This window comes from Bos indicus, chromosome X (genome assembly GCF_029378745.1).
Source record: "Bos indicus isolate NIAB-ARS_2022 breed Sahiwal x Tharparkar chromosome X, NIAB-ARS_B.indTharparkar_mat_pri_1.0, whole genome shotgun sequence".
NCBI classification, from domain to species: domain Eukaryota; kingdom Metazoa; phylum Chordata; class Mammalia; order Artiodactyla; family Bovidae; genus Bos; species Bos indicus.
The window spans coordinates 137,687,897-137,712,760 of NC_091789.1; the positions used below are offsets into that span (position 1 = coordinate 137,687,897).

The 24,864-nt window shown below is 39.1% G+C and overlaps 1 protein-coding gene across 1 annotated transcript; it reads right to left on the minus strand.

Annotated features, from left to right (window-relative positions):
- Nucleotides 1-1,280: 1,280 nt before the first annotated feature.
- Nucleotides 1,281-24,861, minus strand: ZRSR2 (zinc finger CCCH-type, RNA binding motif and serine/arginine rich 2). Its single transcript, XM_019955820.2, has 11 exons — nt 24,750-24,861; nt 24,278-24,357; nt 20,528-20,618; nt 15,253-15,361; nt 14,815-14,901; nt 11,990-12,028; nt 11,279-11,397; nt 6,244-6,457; nt 5,289-5,344; nt 4,268-4,377; nt 1,281-2,255 (listed from the first exon to the last, which is right to left on the minus strand). The coding sequence occupies exons 1-11, from the start codon at nt 24,788-24,790 to the stop codon at nt 1,795-1,797; spliced, it is 1,407 nt and encodes a 468-aa protein (XP_019811379.2). The 5' UTR covers nt 24,791-24,861; the 3' UTR covers nt 1,281-1,794.
- Nucleotides 24,862-24,864: the final 3 nt, after the last annotated feature.

Sequence of the window (24,864 nt, forward strand, 5' to 3'; positions counted from 1 at the left end):
TGTTACATAAAAATAATGTGGAGTTTTTTTTAAAGTATACTCTGATTTCTGGAATAAAATATCTTTATAGGAAAATAATCAAAAGGATATTTAAGGAGGAGGAAACAACTACCATATCAAAGTTGCTAGTCTGCTAAAAATAAAAGATGTGTGCAATTAAAAAAATGTATGTGTAGACTTAAAGAGCCTCTAACAATGCAGGTAATCTCTTCACTGAAAACAGGCCTATGGCAATGTAGAGCTGGCAATGTAGAGTTGCAATTTTTGAATCATAAATAGTAATCAAATTATAAGTTTATAAAAATACAAGTTCAAAGGAATACACAAAAGACTGATGGATATTTAACAGAGTAATGACCCAGTCAGAGGTTTAAAAACTACTTCCTTCCATCCCTCTCACGCTACCCATTAACACTTGAGGGAGAAGTCAATTACCTTGAAAACAAGCTGATGTTCATCTTGTTCTTTCCTTCTTGATCTATTAAAATGAATGTTCAGCTTTGAATGCCACATTTTATTATTATCTCATCTGTATTTAGGAAAGGATTGAAAATTTTTGAATTTAGTGAGAACTGTTCAGTATTAGTGAATCCTGTAGATACTTACAGAAATTTTTCAATAATTTTTTAGGCATTTATATTTTGGAACAAATCAATTTTTCTTTTTTTCTTGGCTGTGCTGCACAATTTGTGTGATTTTAGTTTCTCAACCAGGGAATCGAACCCTTGGCTGTGAGAGCTAGGGGTCCTAACCACTGGACCACCAGGGAATTCCCTAATGTTTTTTTCAACAAGTTTCTCTGAGCACTTTTTTTTTTTAATCAATTGCTTTAGCATCTGGCATATTCAGCAATGAACTCTGTAACACAATACAAAATAGATGAATGCCCTAATGGAAAACTATGGGGGAGGAGGGTGGGGAAACAACTAACTCTTTAGTACTTTAAGAAAGTGAATTTTAAAGTAAAGAACTGTTCAGCTATTAACATGTAAAAAATCCAACAATAAGGGGCAAACAACCAAACTGAATGCCCATTAAATACAGAAAGTGTTTGTCTTAGCTTACATGTACAGAGATAAGTAAACCAAAAAATTTTCCAAACTGGCAAAGTAAACTGGAAAAGTAATTTGGCATAGGAACAGCAAAATTTATTGTTGACAGCGTAAAATTTTTTGTAGTCTTTATGGACGGCAATTTGGAAATACTTTCTCTTGATATAATTTATACTAAGGCAATGATCAGAAATGGGTGAAAGTATTTAAGAAAATCCACCACAGGACTGTTTATAGCATGGGATTCTTTAATAGTGCAAAACTTAAAATAACTTAAAAATCCAACAATAGGGACATGACTTAATAAACATAGATCCACACTATGCAGTGAGTAAAACAGACTAGGGCTTAATGAAACAGGACAATGTTTGGTGTGAAAAAAACATTTCAACTACAGCCATGATCTTTGTGTAAAAAAAATGTGTACACACTCATATACTCAGAAAAAAAGACTTAAAGTAATGCTGCAGTGTTAATTGGTTATCTTCAGGGTCAGGATTATAAGTAATTTTGGCGCTGTATACATTTTACGTTTTCTAGGTTCTCTATACTAAACACACTGTGATTATCAGAGAATAAAAATATTTTAAAACAGGGTTCCAGTCTACATACAGTTTTGCCAGACTTGGTAAGCCACATGAGCTGAGAGCCCTCCATCCAAGTATGTAGCCGCCATAATAAATAAGGTGTACAATCACTGAAAAACACAGTAAGTTTATTTGGATTTGGGGCTCTGAAGAGTTCAGTCTCTGCTCCCTGACCTCCTCCCGCCATGGCTCCTGGACCTGGAGGAGCTCTGGCTGCGGCTCCTGCGGCTGTGGCTCCGGCTGCCCCGACCACGGATGCGGTCCCTTTTTCTTCCTCTGCTTCGGGAACTGTGCCTTCCCCGGCTTCTGGACCTGTGTTTGTGAGGTTTCTTGGCCCCGTGACGACGACTACTCTTCCGGTCGGCCTCCCCGTTCCTCTTGTAGGAGTGGGCCAGCCCAGGGCTCCTCCTCCTCCTCCTCCTCCTCCTGCTGTAGTAGTCGTCGTGGGGGCCCAGCCTCGCCCTCCTCTCTGAGCTCTTCCCAAAGGAGGAGCCAGTCCGATCTGGAGATAGGTAGATGTCTCGATTCGCTTCCCAAAACTCATTGTTGGGATTTCTGAACACGTGAAGGAAGTTGCAGTGCTTCCCTCTGGGACACTGCTGTATTTCAAATAAACCTGCAATGGCACAGTGAGGAAACAGCGTTTACTGCTGGCACTACATCCTTTTCACAAGGTACATTTCTGATGTTCGCTTGTAATAGGACTAGTTTCTCCTTACATACTTTGATCTCACAGTTTGGGTTCCCTGAATTTCAGAAATATTAAATGCTCTAACAAAAGGCACTGTGAAAAGTAATAGATCAGAACTTTTACTTAACCAGAATGTCCCATTCCCCTACTGGGTTATGGTGTAGAGTGCAACCCAACCAATGGCAACCATATTATTTATTATTTTTTCTATTGTTTTACCATCCTGCTGACAGACAATGTAGATCCCTAACTAACACTGAAGAACCAGCCCTGGTCGGCAGTCCTGGTGGCAGCATGCTTTGAGGGCATGGTGGTGGGAGGACAGAACCACTGGCTAAAATAAAGAGCATGTTGTAAGTAGAGGATCCTGTATTCTCTTACATCTCAAGAAGATGATAAACACTGGCCTAATGCTTTAAGGTGCTTTTAATACAGAAGATTTTTGTCAATCTACTTGCACAGTTTAGAGATCCCTTGAAGATTTTAAAACTTTTTTGAAAAAGCAGTAAATTATCTAAATATGTAAAAGAGTTAAACATGAAATACCTGTACACCACACACTATATACAGAAAGTCAAAATGGGTCAGAGTCCTAAACGTAAGCTATTGGAAGAAAACATACAAGTAAATCTTCATGGCATGGGCTGACATGGATTCTTAGATATGATACCAAAGCACAAGCAAAAAAAAAAAAAAATAGATGAATTGGGAGTCATCAAAATTAAAAACTTTTGTGCTTCAAAGGACACCATCAAAGTGAAAAGACAATCTATATAATGGGAGAAACTATTTGCAAATCATATCTCCAATAAGGGACCTGTCTGTAGAATATATCAAAGAACTCTTACAACTCAATAATAAAAAGACAAAAGAAAAATGGGCAAAGTATCTGAACAGACATCTCTCCAAAGATGATATATAATCATATTTGATTTGTGTGGCCAATAATCCAATAATAAAGACACAAAAAATGCTCAGTAGTTACTAGTCACACTCAGAAGCACCTCACTGAAATCACACTGGATTCCTGGGAACTGACACAAGTAACTGCCTTCATGGAGAAAACAGAGCCATCTCTTTCAGTCCCAAAGTCTTCAAGGCATAATGGTTCTTCTGGCCTGCCAAAGCAAGGAATTCTAAATGCCTCCCCCAGCCCCGCCCCCCCCCCCGGCTTCACATGACTTTTAAGTGACAGCATCCATTAAGACCAGGTTTGCCAAAGATTCAGACTTTATAAATTACAGATTTTGAAATAGGAGGTTTTAAGCAAGCGAGTATAAAGCGAAGTGAAGCAAAGGGTAAGGGAAGTGGCCCCCGAAGGCACTGGCAGCTCCTCTCATAGCTTCCGGGGCACTTCAACAATAAATGGTTTGGCTAAGCCTATTTGATAGAAATCACAACAGAATGACCCCTTCAAAATTGCCAGCTACTCAAAGACTGACTCATTTCCTGATTCGGCAGCCACTATCTGATGAGTCAGTCTGACTGAATGTGCCCTGACCAGGTTCCAAATCTATAATCAATCTCTAAGGCACAAAAGCTTGTATTTCAATAAGGCAGGAAGTGTTACAGGTAATGTTTTAGGTGGCAAAGATGACAAGGTTCATTAGGGATAAAGATGGGGAGAAAAAACAGCTCAAGTGAGGAGCCAATCAACAGACACAACTTCTCAGGCTTCCTGCAGAGCCTAGGACTTTGAGCACTGACTTTGTCACCTATACACCATGCCCCTAGTCACTGCATCCATAAAGTGACCCACAAGGTCGGTTACAGGTCTAAAATGTGATGTACTTTATATAGTGATCTCTGTTCATCTACCAGGTGAGGCAAAAGCTAATCTCCACTCCTTTAAAAGGTTGCTTTCCCCTCTGCCCCCAAGAATATCACTTTATATGACAGTGAAACAGTTGGGGGAAAAAAAATCATGTTGTATTTACCACAAATTGCCATTTTCCATCGGGTCACTGGGCAGAATTCACACTGAAGCTGTCGTCCTGCGTACCACCGTCCATTAAACAGAGAAAGGGCTGCTTGGCATTCTTCTTCCCTTTAAACCACAAAGGATGTAACTTTATTAGAGTAACTTTCTAATATGTAGATTAATCCTATTGTTAACTAACTCTTGTATTTGTTTACCAGAGGGCCACCAAGCTCACTGCTTCTGTGCTACCTAGGGAGTCCTCATTACAGCATTCAAGCTCCTGAAGCTCACAATTTATTCAGAAACTTGTTTTTTTTTTTTAAACTAACCTCTCAGAGATTCTGATGCATGGAAACCAGCTTGAGTCAAAGCTTCTTAAACCAAAAGACTGGACCATAAAAAATGCAGAAGTGTTTTCCACTGTCAGCGCCTGTTCTTTCTCAGCTCAGATCACTGTCCTTCCTATTACAATGGTTAATTTACCCCATTAGCCATGGCGCTGCGCAGGCATACAGCATGACGAGCAGAAATGACACACTAACTGCTCTCTTAGCAGGCAAAATGCACACTGAAATTATTTGGGGCTTTAATTTCTCGCTCTTTCGATTTATACTTTTCTGTTCTCTATTCTGGTTATCCCTTTTCAGTTTGTGTTTTAATTATTAAAATTATATAAGTAAAAAATTCACTATATTGTAAAAGATTAAGAACTCTAAGTATACACAGAGTGAAATACAAATATATAATTGTCTAATCTTTTCTATATTTCTGGATCAGCTCCTAATATTTTACACTTTTAAAAATACCATGCAGGGACTTCTCTGTTCAAGTGGTTTAAAGACTCTGAGCTTCCAATGCATGCGGCATGAGCTCGATCCCTGGTTAGGGAACTAAGATCTTGCATGCCCCCCAGTGTGGCCAAAAAAAAAAAAAACCATGCATATAAAATCTATAAAAAAAAAAATTCCACATGTCAATGTAAGTCACAACACTGTACTGTGACAAAATGTGAAGATGTTTATGTTCAGAATACTTACGATTGATATTGAACATACACATTGCCCCTCAGATGAGGTTCTAAGTTGCAGCTGACCTAAGGAGCAATGAAGAACTGATTTACAAAAAAAAAAAAAAGACAAAAACCTAAGGAAAAGAAGCCCTCAGTCATCATACGTACTTCTGTCCAGGCCAACATTACCATAAGGTGTTATCAATCAAAAATTTCAAAATTAAGATACTACCCCATGCTCACATCTATTTAAGGCATACTTCAGCACATGGCAGTGTTGCAGGCAATTACCTGATCCTTTTTTTGTTCAAAGATATGAAATGTTTCACACATGCATAAAAATAGACTATTAAAAAAAAGAAAAAAAATACAGAGACTAGTAATCAGCCCCTATATACATCACCCAGATTTAATACTAACATTTTCCACTTTTGACTGAGCATGTTTAAATACATAAAACATGAAAGACCCAGTTGAGGCCCTTCCATCCTGTTCTCCCTCCTTCATCATATAGATCAGCACTCTCCTGAGGCTGGGCAAATCCTTTGCATTCCAAATACACACAGACACAGGCACCCCTATCTACATAGACCCAATACCCACAGCACACATATACATGTGCATGCATGCTAAGTCGCTTCAGTCTGTCCGACCCTGTGCAACCCTATGGACTGTAGGCCGCCAGGCTCCCCTGTCCATGGGATTCCAGGCAAGAATACTGGTGTGGGTTGCCATGTCCTCCTCCAAGGGATCTTCTTGACCCAGGGATTGAACCCACATCTCTTATGTCTCCTGCACTGAGAGGCAGGTTCTTTACCATTAGCACCACTTGGGAAACCCATACATATAGACAGACAGGCACATACACATATATGTGTGCCATAAAATATATATATACATATTTATGCGTGGACATGACATACAGGCAGAGCCTGCACCCTCGCTTTCCCAGTCCCTCCTTCATGTGTACTGCTCGTGCCCACCTTAAACTGGATCACTTTTCCCACGTTCTTGAACTCAGGGAGCACGTCGTCATAAAAGTCCAAGAACTGCTGGTAGGTTTCCTCTTCGCTGTACTCCAGGCTTGCATCAGGGTCGTAGTCGTCCCTTCTGCACTGCTCCATCCCAAACGTTGTAAACATGCTTTTAATAAGAAGGGTGGGACTCGATGTCGGGAAATTGTGTTTACGTGAACACCTGCATATGAAGGAAAAACTTCAGCAGTCCAATGGTGAGAAATTATAGATAAGATACCTGCATTCAACTGTGAGATAAAGACTTGAGCAACTTAGCTGTTTTGACTGAACTGTAAGATGACAAATCTCATTCAGACTTTAAATATCAACACTTAACAAAAGCTGTTCTACAGCTGACCTGTATATTGGATCTCATTAAAATGTACAGTTGGGAATTATTTCCAAGTTCAGGAGTCATTTTAGCTGCCTTTTACTGAAATTTAGAAAGCCTTACAGACATGGAAGCACATGGAAAGAGGAGCTGTGTGGGCATGACAGACAGTGATGACAGGCACAGAGACACCATTCGTGGGACTCAGGACGTGAGAACAGTGCAATCCTGATTTCATACAGTCACCAACAAACCCAACACTTAGAGAACAGAGTATTCTGAGAGTTTTAGCTAAATGGAATGCACTTCATAGTTTTCATGGCATTTTTATATTCTTTCCTCTGATTCTTACAACCTGTTATGACAGCCAGGGCTAGTATTTTCTCCACTTTGAAAGAAGGAAAGTGAGGCCTAGAAAAGCACACAAGTTACATGGCTGGGGAGAGAAGATCCCAGAGATCTGAGCTAATTGACAGTCCACTGCTTATGTGTTATGCTGCTGCTGCTGCTAAGTTGCTTCAGTCGGCAACAGTACTGGAGTGGGATGCCATTGCCTTCTCCCCTTATGTGTTATATGATGTGCTAAATGTTAAAGAATTTCTCTTTTATGAAGGAGGTTGACCATTGTGAAGAACAATTTTCTTTTCACAGTTTAAATTAGACTGGGTTGTAACTGAGTAATTTTTTACAAAAAAATCTTTCATGTGAGTTTACTTTCTTATTTACTTCTTTCTCCTCAAATAAAATGAAGAGGGGAAAAAATACAGTTTAAGATTCAAAATCATCAAATTTTCCTGATTAAATTTCTAGCTTAAAAATTACAACAAAATTTTTAGGAAAAAAATCCTAAGAACTCTTGAAGAAAAAAAAGTTGAAGAACAAAGCAAGTGTTAGGAAAAAAAAAAAAAAAAAACAATGGCCCTGAAATGAATGTTTAACTCATGTTTACTTTCCACTGTCTGTAACATAATCTGTATACCTGGTTGAGACAATGAACATAGAATGCCTTGCACATAACATGCCCAACTCAGAAATGTGCCATCAGTGCTCATTAATGTGAAATTTTCTAGTTTTCAAAGGACTCTCCTAGATTATTCAGCCAAAGACCTAGTTATGAGATCCATCTTCCCAAGGACAAGTGCCCACAGAAAAAAGAACAAGGAATCAACCTGGTTGACAGTGTTAGCAGAACCAGAATTTTACAAGTATGAAGCACATACAGAATTAAATGAGAAACCAATTTAACAAGGTTAAAATCCTCATGGGATTCTTATATCTGAATGAACTGGGCTCTAGTACCCAGGATGTCAAATGAACGTTTGTGAGTTTTGGAACAGTGCCAAAGTCCCCATCTAGGGGAAAATCCCACTTGGCCTGGAGACAGTCCACATAGTCTGAGTGTATTTAAGGCCACCCTACAGCTTATGCTGAAAATTCAGCTAAGACAAGGGACACTTGGGAAGGCAGTCTAAAGCTGTGGTACCCAAACCCATGTGATTCTTAGAATCACCTGGGAAGAGCTGAGATTTCTTAGGTCCTGCCCTAGACCAATCTGTTCAGACCTCAAAGAGTGGGGAACCCATGTTTTCAAAGTAACTCTACACGTGGTCCTTAAGGTCAGTCATGTCTAGGGACTCCTGGTTTAGGCCATGCTATTTACCCATTAATAATAATTATTATTATTATTTACCCATTACTCAGATCCTTGAATCAAGTAAGACTACCGCAAATCAGGTAGTTGGACATTACCTTAACTAGAAGGTCAGCCAATAAATGGCATGGGTCTCCAAATGCCCCCTCAGGTAGAACTGACTATGCCTCTTTTTCTCTTCTCAGGGGAGAATCCAGGCACTCACTACCTTTGTTCTTTATAGAATAAAGTTACACACTAAAGTTAGGCTCTGATTATTTACTGAAGGTCTTTGTGAGAAATATTCTCATGAAAATTACATATGCAACTGTTAATAAAATATCCATGAAAGTTACTGTCCACTTTCCTACTCAGTATCTTTATACAGTATTCTATGGGAAAACATTTAGACTCTGATGCCTAGAAAATCTGTCTTTCCAGAGATCCCACTCATTTCCTTTTTGGTAAAAACTACAAAGCTCATTGTTGCGTGGGATGAATACAACTCCAAAGTCAAATGTACTGTACATTCACAGTAATGCACCTCTCCTTTCCTTGCTTTCTATTTATTTTAATAAACTGTGTAGTAGACTATGAGCCTTCTTTAAATCACTTCTGAAAACAAGTGAGGTATACTCACTGGTCAACGAATTTTACTTTTCATCAGTGATTATGTTCTTTAAGGACCAAAAAAAAAAAAAACCCTGAGCTCCCCTCCAAGCTGTGACTCTAAGAAAAATCAACTCCAGAAAGGTTCTAGAATTTAATTCTATACTAATTACAAAAACAAAGCGACCAAAGAGATGCTTAGGTTATGTGAATGTGTGACAGAACTCAACAGAGAAGGACAGTTGTATGATCTTGAGCAAGACACTGGAGCTCTCTGTGAAAGGGGAGCAGCATCTTTGTTTGAAGGGTCGGTACTGGATTTAGTAACTGCTAGTTTCACAGAATCTTATTTCACAACTCATCACCTGAGTGATGAAAATATCCAAATCAATCTCATACTTTTTTTGATAGTTGTGATGGTGAAATGTCACATGCCTATGAAAATATTAAGAAATCTTCACAAACTAATCTGACTACTGTCAATATGTCCTTGAAATGGCTCTCAGGGCTGAGTTTTGAGCGCCTGACAGTCCATTCCCCTTTTCACAATTAAGTCCTGTCAACCAATTTCCTGAAACCATTTAGGACATCTTCCCTTCTCTCACCTATGCCCAACAGAAGAAGAATCCAGAATCCAATGACTGCAAGCCTTCACATGTAAGGAAATGTTTGAGATATATCATAAATGAGGAATTCTGCAACTTGGAAACTTTACATACAATTTGGTTCAACAACCACCCCCACCCCACTCCCGCTGCCAATGCAAATGTGAACTCATATTGAGTCTCAGTTGTCTTTCAAAGGTAATTCGCTGTACATTTTTTTCTTTGGTGGGGATGTTTTACATCAATCATTACTGCTTTGATGAAATTAAACATACATTTGGGAAACATTTCTAAGGGTACGAAGGGGGATAAAGTCTTTCTCTCTTCCTTTTCCTAAGAAGCCCAGTTCCTCAAGAGGAGGCTTTCACTACTGACCGGATTCTGTGAATACTTTCACAGATATTCTGGGCATATAGCATCCCAACTATAAAACATAAAAGGAGTCACAAATCCTATATCAGTGACTCTCAATCCTGGGGCACATTAAAAATACCTGAACACATTTCAAAAATTAGGGTGCCCAAGTCTCAAAAACTCTGATTTACTTAATTTGAGATAAGACGTAATTTTTTTCAAGCTTTTTAGATGATTCTAGTCGGAATCCAGGGTTGAGAACCACTGTTCTTAAAAAATGTAAAATGATGTGATGGCTTAAATTTTAAAAGAGAAAGCTAGAGAAGGTTCATATTTTCAAAGAAGGAAATAAAACTTACAGCATGTATAGTTTTATGAATAAAATAAGCACGAGAGACAACATACAGTTTCTCATTAAATACATACGAATTTGCCAATTCATATCCCTTTTTATGATGAATAGGACACTAAGATATAATTAGATCTTTTCTTGTGCAGAATGAAAATAATTAGATTTTGCCTCAGATGGATTTATTCACCATTATGAATTATTTATCCACTTTAAGTTGTTCATTCATAAACAAGCCAAATTATAAAAATCACCATTGCCTGCCATACAGTTGATATTTAAATATTTGCTAAATGAATCAAAACATCAACACTTAGTTTTCTAGGTGAATGTCCTGTTTTAAAATCATTGATCCAAAAGAGGCAGGGAACCAGAGGGTCTCAGAGAATAATGGCAACAGTAACAAAAAGAAATTATCAGCAAACACTCCGCGCTTGCCATGGGCCTGCCACATTTGACCTGTAGACCTGCCTTCCCTGAATTCACTCATTTCAGCCTCACAACTGCCTTGGGGTTGGGGGGGTACTACTTTTAATATCCATTTTACAGATGAGGAATCTAAGGCACTAAGGGCTTAAGTAACTTTCTCACTGCTATAGCCACTAAAGCCAGATGCTGAACCCTGCGTCTGTTCCTCAATCAGAGCAGACTGAGAATGTGCACTAGAATTTTTCTCTGCTCACTCAGATCCTGTCTTTCATAGACATCCCTTTGGGCATGCCAGTTTTTAAAGCCTCCTTCATGCACAGTGTTTGCCATTCAAAAAATAAAGCCAGGCTGCTCCAGTCTTTTGAAATAGATTTCCTCATCCCAGTTCACCCATGTGGACCAATTCAAGCGCAGGAAGAAAACAAAAGTGAAAGGTCCTCAGACAGCTGTGGGAGGAATGAAAAGGAAGCCCTGCCAGAGAACTGGACCAACCCACCCAGGGCGGGCGGGGAGGCGGGTGTCAGGGAGCAGGGGACACCCAGCTTGGGGAACTAGAGCAGCAGCAAGAACATAGCAGAAGCCTGACTGAACGTGAACATTTCAAACTCCAGCCCGTGCCGCTCCCCAAATGGGAACTTGGAAACCTTGATGTTTTGAGTCACTTAACTCTGACACAATAAAACAAAATTGGTTACCGATCTCCAAATCTGCACGCTCCCGTTTTACTGTAGAACGGACAATTAGCTCGATCTTTCTCCATTACTCTTAATTCCATGGGTGGTTCTGGGTTTTGCCATGTGGCACCATTTTCCAACTGTTGAAAATAACCGTAACTTTATTTGATGTAAAAATCCACAAAGAATTAAATGTTTAAAAGGTATTCAAATATTTCAGTCAAAAATAAAAACAGATTCCTGTAAAAATATACACATTTAAGTTGTGCCACACAATCGAGACTCTACAAACAACTGTCATGAGATAGGGGCTATGTCTCTCCTGGCTCCTGGGCACTGTCCAGCATCAGGCACTGCCTCGGCCACCAGGAGCACTCACCAAGGTTTCCCTTCTGTCCACTGATTCCGAAAAGAGTCAAAGGACTTGTTAGGGAACTATCCCTTGATTTACTCTGAATCAAGTTAAAACATCCATCTGGGTGTAAAAATGTGTGAGGCTGATTATACATTCTTTAAGGACTATAAACAAGTCCAGTCCACAGGGGTGATTTTTGCTTTTGTTCATCAATTCACTTTTGTTGTTGCTGTTGTACAAATCACAGAGCCTCAGGTGTGAATCCCACATTCAGACGGGATCTACGTAACTTACCACAAAATTAACATTACTGGAAGTAGTGTTTTTAAAGAAATGTTCATTGGCCTCAAATTGTTAATGAAAGGTTTTGAAAATACCTCATTTTCAGCCTGCTCCAGCATCTTCTGCACAGCTTCCTACAAATGGTGCAAACATAGGACTAATGAAAACCTCGAAGTCGGTAAGTCATATCTGGTTTATCTGGTTAAGAATCTCATGTATAACAATTTTAAAAAACCCATCACACAAAAGGCTTCAGGTTGTAATTTGCTTTCTATAGCATGATCTTCTGAAAAGCTTTCAAAGACATACAGCTGAGAATCTTCATTCAACTAGGACATTAAACAGCTAACATTTCAAAACATAGTCTTCTAATAGTTTCAGTAAGAGTAATATTTAGCAGATTTGAACATACATTCCACATTCTAGTTTTTAAGGTGAGGTACTAGTGAATATCATAAAAGACAATGGTAGCTGAAACATCACAAACACTTAGCAGATGCTACATTATGATATGAACAGTAGGAACTGGGATTGATGAAAAATCTCAAACTTTCTGATAAGGCAGTATCACAGTTCTGCACTATGCCAGTAAAATTTTACCTCCTTGGCATTTAAATAAGCTTTAAATTATGTTTGACAGACTTTTCCCTAGCTCCTTAAAGTAATACATAGAAGACTCATATGTCTAGCTGCTTACTTGATTAACTACCTGGCCATGTAAGGGTCCTTAGTAACTCAATGTGCTCAAAATGGAACTCTACTTTTCCCTACCCCTCACCCATCTAAATGCCTCATCTCAAACAGAGCTGCCATGTGCCTACATGCTCAAATTAAAAACATATGGCTTGAATTCTCTTCTCCTCCTTTCCCCTTCCTGCCCATTCAGCCTACCAGCTAGAGTTCCGCTAACTGCCACGACTCATTACAAATCTGTGTACTTCTCTGTATTAAGCATCAACTGTCATCCAAACCACCATCATGTCCTGTTTGGAGCCACAGTTCTACTCTTGCCTCCTTGGTCATCACTCCCAACCGCCACCCGCTATTCTTTATACAAAAGTTAGAATGATCTGTTAAAGGTAAAGATATAAATTAAATGAAGTCAGTCCCTGCTTCAAAACCCTTTAATGGCTTCCCATGACACTTCAGGTAAAATCCAAACTCCTCCTTCCCACCCAGGAGGCCTTACACGAATGACCCTGCCTACCCTCCTGAACTTGGGCCCACCTCTGCCATTGTCCTCTTTTTGGTCTCTAGGATTTAGGCACCCTGACCTCCTTTCAGCTCCAGGCTCAGACTTCCCTGCCTCTGCCTGGAACCCTTCTCCCCAAGATCTCTACACTCAGCTGTCAGTTCACACATCGGCACCTCCTCAGAGCAGTCTTCCTTGACAGGCAATCAACTGAAAGATGTAGTTTCCTACCGCAATCAGTCTGTCATGTGACCTGCTTTCTTTCTTTATACCACATACCATTACCTTAAAGCACCTAAAATGATCTTTTTGGTTACTTCTCATTCAGTTTCCCCATCAAGAAACCGAACGCAATGAATACAGATCTTTATAGCTGCCCTATCTCCAATCCCAGAGAAGCATCTATCTAGCTCACAGCAGAAAACTCAGAATGCAGATCCCTTTATATATGCTTAGAATTGACTTCATTTTACCCACTTCTCCTTATGTCTCACCAGACTTTCTTTGAAACAAAAACTTTAGCATTTATCTGGTGCCAGAAAAGACCTCAATTGAAAAACAATCCACTGTTAAAATAGAAATTTATTACTCTCTCCCTAAAAAAAAAAAAAATATGACACACTCCAAACAATTTTCCTGCCCCCTAAAAACCTAGCATGATCTTGCCTCATCTGGAAAGCAGTACTCAAGTAAGGGTTTTTAAAATTTACACTGGAATTAACTGATGGCCTGAGACACAAGAAACAAAGGTTGCTTCTACCCCATTATGACTAGGATGTAAACAAATGCATTTTTCCCACCAGCAGGTGATTACCCAATTTTATGCTATTCAAATGTAGCAATATCACAGAAAAGATACATCCTGATGAATCAGTGAAGGAAAGATGAGCTGTGATATCTTTGAAATAAATGCACTGTTAAGGAATAGCAGCAAAATAGACCAAAGCAATCTTTAAAAACAATCCTAGAAGATACAGATATATACAAATACCTTAAGATTCTTTTTTCGTGTGAGCAACGATGTTATTTACAACTGCCTTTAGAGCACAAGTTAGAAAAGAAGTCAAAACTTAATAACAAAAAATATTTGCTAATCTCTTGATACTTGAGCTCATGATTTCTTTCAATCTATTAGTTCTTGGTGACATGTCCAAAGTGGTGAAGTCTCTTATGAATCAAACAAAGGTGGAAACTATAAAAAATAGTATTCACCCAATAGTAAATCAACCCATATACAACAAAACCTCAGAAAAACACCGTCTGCTGTGGAGTGGTACAAAGTGTAAAGCAGGGGTCAGCTTCCTGTTTTTATCAATAAAACAATAAGGTTTTATTGGAATTTGGCCACAACCCTTTATTTGCATGTTACCTATGGCTGCTTTCATGGGACACTGGGACTGTTGGATGTTTTCAACAGAGACCACAAAGCCTGAAATATTTACTCTGACCCTTTACAGAAAAAGCTGGCCAATCCCTAGTATATAGGATAAGATAGGTAAAGTTGGGGAAAAAAACCTTAATTTAAGGCATCTGCCACAGCAAACACCCAGAGAAAAGCATCATAAGAAAATGTTAGTGTATATCTAAACTAAAAACATGACTCTTCCTAAAGAAAAAACCAAGCTCAAACCCTGATATGCCTATAGCTTATTCTTCCACCCCATCATACGCCCCATCCACCCACTAAGAGGATACGCAGTGCGTTTATCCTCCTGTGACAGGAATCACCTCTCTTTCTTTCTTCTCCTGTAGCTTCTGCTGCTCCTCTTCTCTCTCTTTTCTCTGCTGTTCTTCCCATTCTTCCTTTAATTTTCTCTTTACAGAGGGAAAAAAAAAAAAGAAGAAAGGTAATTTTTTTTCAGACTCATGTTTTTAAAACATTTGCCAAATGGGGCAAATAAATGAAAAATGTTAACAGTGGTAAAATGAGTAACATCCCTCCCCCTTTTTTATTTGGCTGCACCAGGTCTCAGTTGCAGCACGCAGGATCTAGTTCCCTGACCAAGGACCAAACCCAGGCCCTCTGAATTGGGAGCACAGAGTCTTAGCCACTGGACCACCAGAGAAGCCCCAACATCTGGTTTCTAAAGTTCAAGGTATGTAACTCTTACTGAGAGTTGTTTTGGTTAACTAGTTAGTTAACTGGTTATCTGATTAATACCATACCTCTTGTTCCTCCTGCCGTTTTCTAGCTGCTTCTTCCTTTTCCTTCTTTATTCTGAATTCTTCTTGTGCCTTCTGCTCCCGCAGCAACCATTCCTCATGTAATTTTTGCCTATTGATGTAATGATGTGATCAAATAAAAGGAATGGGCGCTAATCCACAAATACATCCACACATATATGAAAGTAAAATGACATTTTGTGAATGATGAAAGTACCATGAAAGCTATTTTCTAGAAAGCAGTTAAGTGGAGGTAAGAGGACCAGGATACATGAGTAGTGATCTTGGAAAAGCACTGCATTTTAGCAACTATCCTCCTAGAGGGAAACAGTGTAAAATCATTACTTCTATATTTCCTAACTGTAACATCTTTAGACAAAACAATGACACTTTAGCTTTCTCTTTAGGTTGGCCACAGTGATGTTTCAGTTCAGTTCAGTCACTCAGTCATGTCCGACTCTTTACAACCCCATGACCGCAGCACACCAGGCCTCCCTGTCCATCACCAACTCCCGGAGTTTATCCAAACTCATGTCCATTGAGTTGGTGATACTATCCAACCATCTTATCCTCTGTCATCCCCTTCTCCTCCTACCTTCAATCTTTCCCAACATCAGGGTCTTTTCAAATGAATCAGCCCTTTGCATCAGGTGGCCAAAATATTTGGAGTTTCACCTTCAACATCAGTCCTTCCAATGAACAACCAGGACTGATTTCCTTTAGGATGGACTGGTTGGATCTCCTTGCAGTCCAAGGGACTCTCAAGAGTCTTCTCCAACACCACAGTTCAAAAGCATCAATTCTTCGGTGCTCAGCTTTCTTTATAGTCCAACTCTCACATCCATACATGACTACTGGAAAAACCATAGCCTTGACTAGATGGACCTTTGTTGACACAGTAATGTCTCTGCTTTTTAATATGCTGTCTAGGTTGGTCATAACTTTCCTTCCAAGGAGTAAGCATCTTTTAATTTCATGGCTGCAATCACCATCTGCAGTGATTCTGGAGCCCCAAAAAATAAAGTCAGCCACTGTTTCCCAATCTATTTGCCATGAAGTGATGGGACCAGATGCCATGATCTTAGTTTTCTGAATGTTGAGCTTTAAGCCAACTTTTGCACTTTCCACTTTCATCAAGAGGCTCTTTAGTTCTTCACCTTCTGCCATAAGGGTGTTGTCATCTGCACATCTGAGGTTATTGATATTTCTCCTGGAAATCTTGATTCCAGCTTGTGCTTCCTCCAGCCCAGTGTTTCTCATGATGTACTCTGCATAGAAGTTAAATAAGCAGGGTGACAATATACAGCCTTGACGTACTCCTTTTCCTATTTGGAACCAGTCTGTTGTTCCATGTCCAGTTCTAACTGTTGCTTCCTGATCTGCATGCAGGTTTCTCAAGAGGCAGGTCAGGTGGTCTGGTATTCCCATCTCTTTCAGAATTTTCCACAGTTTATTGTGATCCACACAGTCAAAGGCTTTGGCATAGTCAATAAAGCAGAAATAGATGTTTTTCTGGAATTCTCTTGCTTTTTCGATGATTCAACAGATGTTGGCAATTTGATCTCTGGTTCCTCTGACTTTCTAAAACCAGCTTGAACATCTGGAAGTTCACGATCCACATATTGCTGAAGCCTGGCTTGGAGAATTTTGAGCATTACTTTACTAACATGTGAGATGAGTGCAACTGTGCGGTAGTTTGAGCATTCTTTGGCATTGCCTTTCTTTGGGACTGGAATGAAAACTAACCTTTTCCAGTCCTGTGGCCACTGCTGAGTTTTCCAAATTTGCTGGCATATTGAGTACAGCACTTTTAGAGCATCATCTTTTAGGATTTGAAATAGCTCAACTGGAATTCCATCACCTCCACTAGCTTTGTTCATAGGGATACTTACTAAGGCCACTTGACTTCACATTCCCAGATGTCTGGCTCTAGGTGAGTGATCACATCATCGTGATTATCTGTGCTGTGAAGATCTTTTTTGTATTGTTCTTTTGTGTATTCTTGCCACCTTTTCTTAATATCTTCTGCTTCTGTTAGGTCTATACCATTTCTGTCCTTTATTGAGCCCATCTTTGCATGAAATGTATCCTTGGTAGCTGTAATTTTCTTGAAGAGATCTCTAGTCTTTTCCGTTCTGTTGTTTTCCTCTATTTCTTTGCATTGATCGCTGAGGAAGGCTTTCTTATCTCTCTTTGTTATTCTGTGGAACTCTGCATTCAAATGGGTATATCTTTCCTTTTCTACTTTGCTTTTCGCTTCTCTTCTTTTCACAGCTATTTGTAAGGCTTCCTCAGATAGCCATTTTGCTTTTTTGCATTTCTTTTTCTTGGGGATGGTCTTGACCCGTGTCCTGTACAAATGTCACGAACCTTTAGGTGCCAATAAGTGAGTAACATCCAGCTTTTCATTCAGAAAGTATTACCCTTCCTATTCCATGCATTTTCAAAGTGCCAAACGCAGGATTGTAGCATGACAAAAACCTGGTATCTCCTGCTCTAAACCCTTGGACTGCTACTCTTTACAGTTCAGAGACTTGGTTTGCCTCAAGCAAAAGAGAACTATATTGTGATCAGGTCTTTAAAATAAAGCTACAGGTTTTAAGAAAAGATGACAAGGAGTTAAAAAAAAAAAATGAGTCAGTGTCTAGTTTATGCTTAGAAATGACCAGTTATAAAAGAGTGATCTTGTATTACAATGGTATCTCAGATATCCAATACTACAAGTTTCCAACTTAAAGACAGGTTATATTTCAAAACTTTATTAGCCAATTTGGTGTTTCAAACCTAGACTGTATACTGTCCCACTGAATTTGTAAAAGGAAAATGAAATATGAGAAACTGTGCTATATTACTTCAGAGACATCAGGAGTTAAATAAGGTTTTATGTCTAGTCTGGGGACCCAATCACAATTTCAAATACTCGATGGGAGAAAGTATTCCATTTCCTACTACAGATTCCAGGAACCCATCTTTTAGCCATGGTAGAGACTGGCATGCTGCATATGCCAGCGTTTCTGTATATGTCATGGGGTATATGTAGATGTTTCAGTGTGCAGAACTCTGATTCATGAAGTGCAGTATTTTCAAATAATTATCCTGCTTTTCAACAGTAAAGTATTATGCAACTCTTACAGGAATAAACAAATAATAATGGAGTATGAAGACACATGTATGTGGTTTAAAAGAAGCACCTAAGTCAATGGGGAAGCAAAAAAAAAAAGACTTCCCTATTTCATGATATACATGTTATCTTCATCTTAACAGAAATCTCTAATAAGAACAACCAGAGTTATTATAGCATCTCCTATTTGCTCACACTATGTTAAGCACTATACACTTACCACCTCATTAATCTCATTCAATCTGCTCAATTCTATGTAGTAGGCACTATGATTATTATTATATTTTTTGGCTACGCCATGCAGCATGCAGGATCTTAGTTCCCCAACCAGGAAGTCCTAACTACTGAACCACCAGGAAAGTCCCTGTTTATGTTCCTATTTAGGGTGAGGAAATCGAAGCTTAGAGAGATTAAGCAACCTGAATAGAGCTAGTAAGTAGCAGGGCCAAGAATGGAATGCAGATCTGGCTGAATCCAACTCCATGTTTCCCGTCACTACTACCTTTTTTTTCCCCCAGCAGTTTGATGCTTCCACCTACTTATGTGCTTAGGTAGGTAATAGGAATTAATTACAAGAAAAGAAGCAACATTACCAGTGAACACACTAACTAGCTGGAGAGGGTCTATCAAGTTTTTTTTCCTTTAAAATATTATTTATTTTTTGTTGTGGCAAAGTATATATAAGCCTTACCATTTAAGTGTACAGTTGAGTAGCATTAAGCAAATTCCTATTACTGTGTACCACTTTTTAAAAAAGCCCAGAAAACAAAACACTCCCTGAAAAATACCAAAATAAAAAAAGAGCAGAATATTTTTGTCATCTTGTGCTGGGGAAGGCCTTTTAAAGTCAGACAGCAAGGCCAGATATCATGATGAAATTGACAACATGGAAATCAAATTAAGTAACTACTAGAATCTAAGTTAGGACTGATGACAAATGAAGAACATATACATCACACACATGATAGATATAGGACTAATAATAACACTGCCTACATAACAAAAAAAATGTATCCCCAAAGAGAAAGGTTTAAGCCATCTACAAATGGATATTATATAAAAAGATACTCAACCTACGAATTAAGTAGTATATATCTGAACTCTACTCAATACTCTGTAATGACATATATGGGAAAAGAATCTAAAAAAGGAGTGGATATAAGTATACATACAACTGATTCACTTTGCTATACAGAAGAAAGTAATGCAACATTGTAAATCAACTGTACTCTAATGAAAGTTTTTTTAAAATGTACATTTGAAATGATGAGAAATAACTTTTACTATAGGAGTTTTAAGAATTGATAATGCCTATTGTGAGTGACAGTATAGAGAGATGGGCACCTTGATTCACTCTTGGCAAGGTGGCAAACTGCAACCCGGGATACTCTTTCTACCTGCATAAAAGTGCATTTTATGTGCACTTTTCCTCTCAGCATTTTTCTAAGGAAATAATAGGACAATACCAAGGATATATAATCATGGATACTCACTGCAACTTTTTTTTAATAATAGTAAAAAGCCTGAGTGTAAATAAATAACAAATAGTAAATGACAGTAAATTAATAGTACCATGGTAAGTGAATGTGATTTAACAGTAAATAATATTTTTTTCGAGAACTAAACATTCATCAGTAGAGAACTATAAATTATGAATAGGGAATAAATTATGCTAGTCATATGATGGAGACTGTGTTGCTACTGAAATGGTTGAATTAGATCTTTGTATCAACACTGAAGTAAATGTCCTATACACTTAGTGGAAAAAAGCAATCTATAGAAAAATATGTATAAATATCATCCCACGAAAGAAATACATATATATATTCATCTACAGTTTCTTTCTTACCTTAACAGTGGCTATCTTTAGGTATGTGGAGTTTATTGAAGTCTTTTCACTGTTTACACTTACTAATTATCTGAATTTTTTTTTTTCAAAAAACATTTACAAATTAGCAAAAAGAGTGAAAAAACTTTTTTTAAAGACAACATCTTGTTTCAGCCCATCAACTAGAGATTTAAACAGCTTATCCAGGGTATTTTACAAGATCTATTTTGTATAAGATTGTGTAAAGAAGACCTGTCCTAGTTAGTGCAGACTTAGAATATTCAAGTAAAAGAACTGGGCTTGCAGAAAGAGCTTCAATCAGTGCTGACCTCTCTCTCTCCAACAGCCTCTCTTCTTCTTCTTGTTCTTCAGTCAAAGCATCTGTCACTGCCTCCTCTTCCTCTTCCTTCTGTGAGAGTCCTGAAGGAATGTAAATGTTTTAGGACTCTATCCATGTATTACAAAGCCTTGGTCAATAATTCAGGAAAAAAATTATATACAATTTTTTATCTTTACAATTATGGTACAAACCTCTTTTTAAAACTTTCTAACAATAAAGGGCCCCAGCCGCCCAAATTGGAACAATGTGAACACTGAAAAGAACAATAATGGTAGCAGATTAACACATTAAACTGACACCCCCTAAAATGGTGAGATTTGGGAGGGAATATCCATCTTTATAGAAGAATGGCAACTGAAAAATGTAGCAAGACTTAAGTAGAATAGTCCTCACTGCTGTACCCCACTGTAGGAACTAACTGTTGGGAAGAGGATATTTATTTACACTATCTCAAAATACCAGCCTACAGATGAATACTAATTACAAAGGGGGAAATATCTATTACAGTGGAGCCATCTGATTGGCAACACTTTGACCACACTTCGTATCACTAGGAGTGGAACAACTTGACATGAGAGGCCCCCAGATGTATGCAATGAGAGCTATACAGCATCAGCTATGTAGTATTTTTCCACAGAGTGTACCTGAAGCTACTCAGGAGAAGACATACTAATCTAGAATGCAGAGCATTCCACAAAACAACTGGCTTGAGCTTTTCAAAATAATCAAACTTGAACTGGGAAAGTTTTCATATGGTCTGTATATCATATTGCTGAATTACTATTCCTTTATTTGTTTAGTATTGTGGCCTTATTCTTTTTTTTTTTTTTTTTTTCAATCGATCCACAGTCAGCTTTATTCTGAATTAACCATGTGTGGAGAGCACACATCAAAAGAGTAGAAAAAAATAGAGGAGCTCATCAAAAAAAGTTCCCTGGCAAGTGGGAGGGAGGGCATGACGTTAGGAGCCCTGTTTAGGGAAGGAAATGTTGTCCTGTGGCCTTATTCTTAAGAGATGCAGGCTTAAGTATTTAGGGGTGAGGGCTACGTATATGCAACTGACATGCAAAGGGTTCAGAAAAAATTTGTACATATGTGTCTATCTATATACAGAGAAAGTAAGGCAAAATGTTAACACTTGACAAACCTAGGCAAAGGGTTCATGATGTCTACTGTACATCATGGATGTCTACTGTAAATTTCGACTTTCTGCACATTGGAACATTTTCAAAATAAAAACATGGGAAAATAAGTCCTAATATAATAAAAATGTATATGCTCTTCTCAAAATTTAAATTTGTGGGGAGAAAAAAGGAGGAAAACTGAAGTGATCTTAAGGAACTATAACAGAAGATCTCAGGCTAAAAGGAAAAAGATACTGTCTGTCACATACATTAAGTATTTAAAAAGTGAAAAGTGTTAGTCACTCAGTTGTGTCCAACTCTTTTTGATCCCATGGACTATAGCCCGACAGGCTCCTCTGTCCCTGGAATTTTCGAACCAAGAATACTGGAGTGAGTAGCCATTCTCTTCTCCAAGGGATCTTCCCGACTTAGGGATCAAACCTGGGTCTCCCCCACTGCAGACAGATTCTTTACTGTCTGAGCCACCTGGGAAGCCCATATTAAGTATAGGTCTAACCAAAGGCTCACCTAGTCCTAGATAACTACAGTACTGAATCACTGAACGATGCAGTGGTTACAGGCACTGGCCCTCCATGCAGTTGAAAATCCATGTATAACTTTAAAGTCAGCCCTCCACATTCGCAGTTCTTCCATATCAGCAGTTCTGCATCCTTGGATTCACCCAACTGCAGACCACGTAGTACAACAGTACTTACTACTGAAGAAAATCCACATGTAAGTGAATGTGCGCAGTTCAAAACCCACGCTGTTCAAGGGGCAAGTGTGTATCTAACTGTTTTATACATGTAAGTATATGTGGAGTCATTCTACAGTTTTCCAGCTTCCTTTTTTCCTTCATGTCACCTTAATTTCTGATAATGCAGCTTATTTCAGGTTATTTCAAGTAGAATTGGGTGCTAAAGAAGCTACCTGTAATAGAGAGGTTGATAATCCAGAAATTTCTACCAATCACTTGCCAATTCACTCTAGAGCAATTCTTACAGAATATTTCTGTATTGTAGTCTTCTGGGTAATGTTTGGCCATCCAAGTGTGCTACAACCCACAGCAGTGTTTAGTTGACCACAGTATTCATGAAGCACCACCAAGTAAAAAATTGTGAGCTGGAGTAGGCCAAAGCAGCAGCAGTCATCCAGAGGCAAGTGCTTCATTGTGGCTCAGCCATTAACCATATATAATCATGAGCAGACCAGTGAGCTGCATCCTTCAACTGACTAAACTGCCAAAGGACACATCCACTTGCCTACTCATAGAGGCTCACTCCAAATGCACTTTAAAAAGTTAAAAGGGAATAAAAAATATCAATGCAATACATTGGAATTGAAGTATGTAAAGAAAAAGAGAAAGACTTAAAAAGTTGGGGCATGTTCCAAGAAAACAGGTTAGCATAGTAAGGAAACCAAGAACTTTAAAGGGGGTAGAGAATTACTAAGGGCATCAATAATACCAATCTACCCTGTTTCTCCTTTTATCCCTGATGTTTTATCCTATCTCAAGTGGGACCAGTTTTGAATTAAAAAAGAGATAGTAATACAGGCTGCAGGGCAATGCACTGTTCCTTTCATTCTAAATATCCCAAGTATTGCTACTCAAACAGTTTCTGGGCAACTCTAATGATAAACAAAACCTCTATGGCTATTTTTCTTAAGGCCCCAAAATCCTGGTTTCTTGAGGCCATGGTCTGTGGACTTCAAGAATTGTCCAGGATAATTTACTAGGCATATTCTGGTTAATGTACATGACAAACCGTTATAACTCAGCACTCTTGTGTGATTTCAGTGCTTCCATGTGCATTTATTACTATGATATAACTTTACAACTAAGGTCATTAAACAGGTAGGTTTAATAAATAAACATTAGATTCTGCCATGTGAGGGCCAAACGACACCACCGCCAGTACAGATGAAGGTTCCCACAGTATTTTAATAGGAAGAAAAAGTGATAAATAACCACATGGCAATAGTAGTAGTAGCATTCCAAACTTCACTCAGTACCATATTAATGTCCTGTGCATATGTTTCCCATCATCCCTAACATTACATAAATGTAGATATAGGGATGGCGGTCGAGTGGTTAAGACTCCGCATTTCCACTGCAGGGGACATGGGGTCCATCCCTGGTGCGGAAACTAACACCCCACATGCCACGCAGTGCGGCCAAACCAAAAACCAAGTAAGTTTCATAATTAATTTCATCTGTATGTATTTAAATAAGATCAACAAGGGGTCTCTCACGTTAGTGTAGTTTGAGAAAAACTTGCAAAATGTCTAAACCCCTCAAATCCTGCTGGTTTTACAAAGAAAAATATTCGCCGAATACTTACTATGTGCAAAGGCTGTGCTAGCTGCTGTAATTCATGATGCCTGCACCTGTAATATTAGATACTTTATAAATACTTCCACGTAATCAGTGGGTGATGATTCACCATGACTTCTTCCCCCTCTTGAGTAAGTACTTTTACCATTGTTTCTGATATGGGTCTAACAACTTTTTGAGGGGTCGTGGCCACAAGCAACTATATATTAGATAACAGTACTTGGACGGGAGTAGCGGGGGCAATTTGATACACAGAAAACAAGATAAGTAAGTCCATTACCAGAGTCTCTCAGTCGAGCGAGTTCCTGTCGCCGTTTCTTTCGTTTCTCCTTCTTCAGGGCGGCCCTGTACTTTTTGTGGCTGGAAAAACACAAGACACACACTCCAGCGTCAGCGGCCGCAACTGCAGCGCTGCCTGAGCTCCCTTCTCCTCCGCGCCCAGTGACAGGAACTCCAACAGTGAAATCTTGCTTCCCGTGTTTTAATTACAGAACATGCCTTTACCACCTCCTCGCCATCCCATGCGCACACGGCAGGTCTTCTCCATGCCCCTCTGCTCCCCTTTTCGCCTCCCTGAGCCCACAGATGCCCAATTGGTAATTCAGGCGCGCCCAGGGAAAGGATAGAGCTGCTGCGGTGGCTCGTCTGCTTGGCCCAGCTCCCCTTTACTTCATGCTTGCACATCTTCCATGCCCAGCCTCGGTCTGCTTCGTCCCCTTTTCTCTCAGCTCATCTCTCCTAACCCAGCTCACCTCAGCTTCTCCGAAAACAGCATATTCTCGGGCGCCGCCATCTTGCCAGCGCCGCCACGCCCACAGGAGCCGGCCGGAAAAGGCGGGCTTGAGGACGTGCGCAGACGCAGTTGCT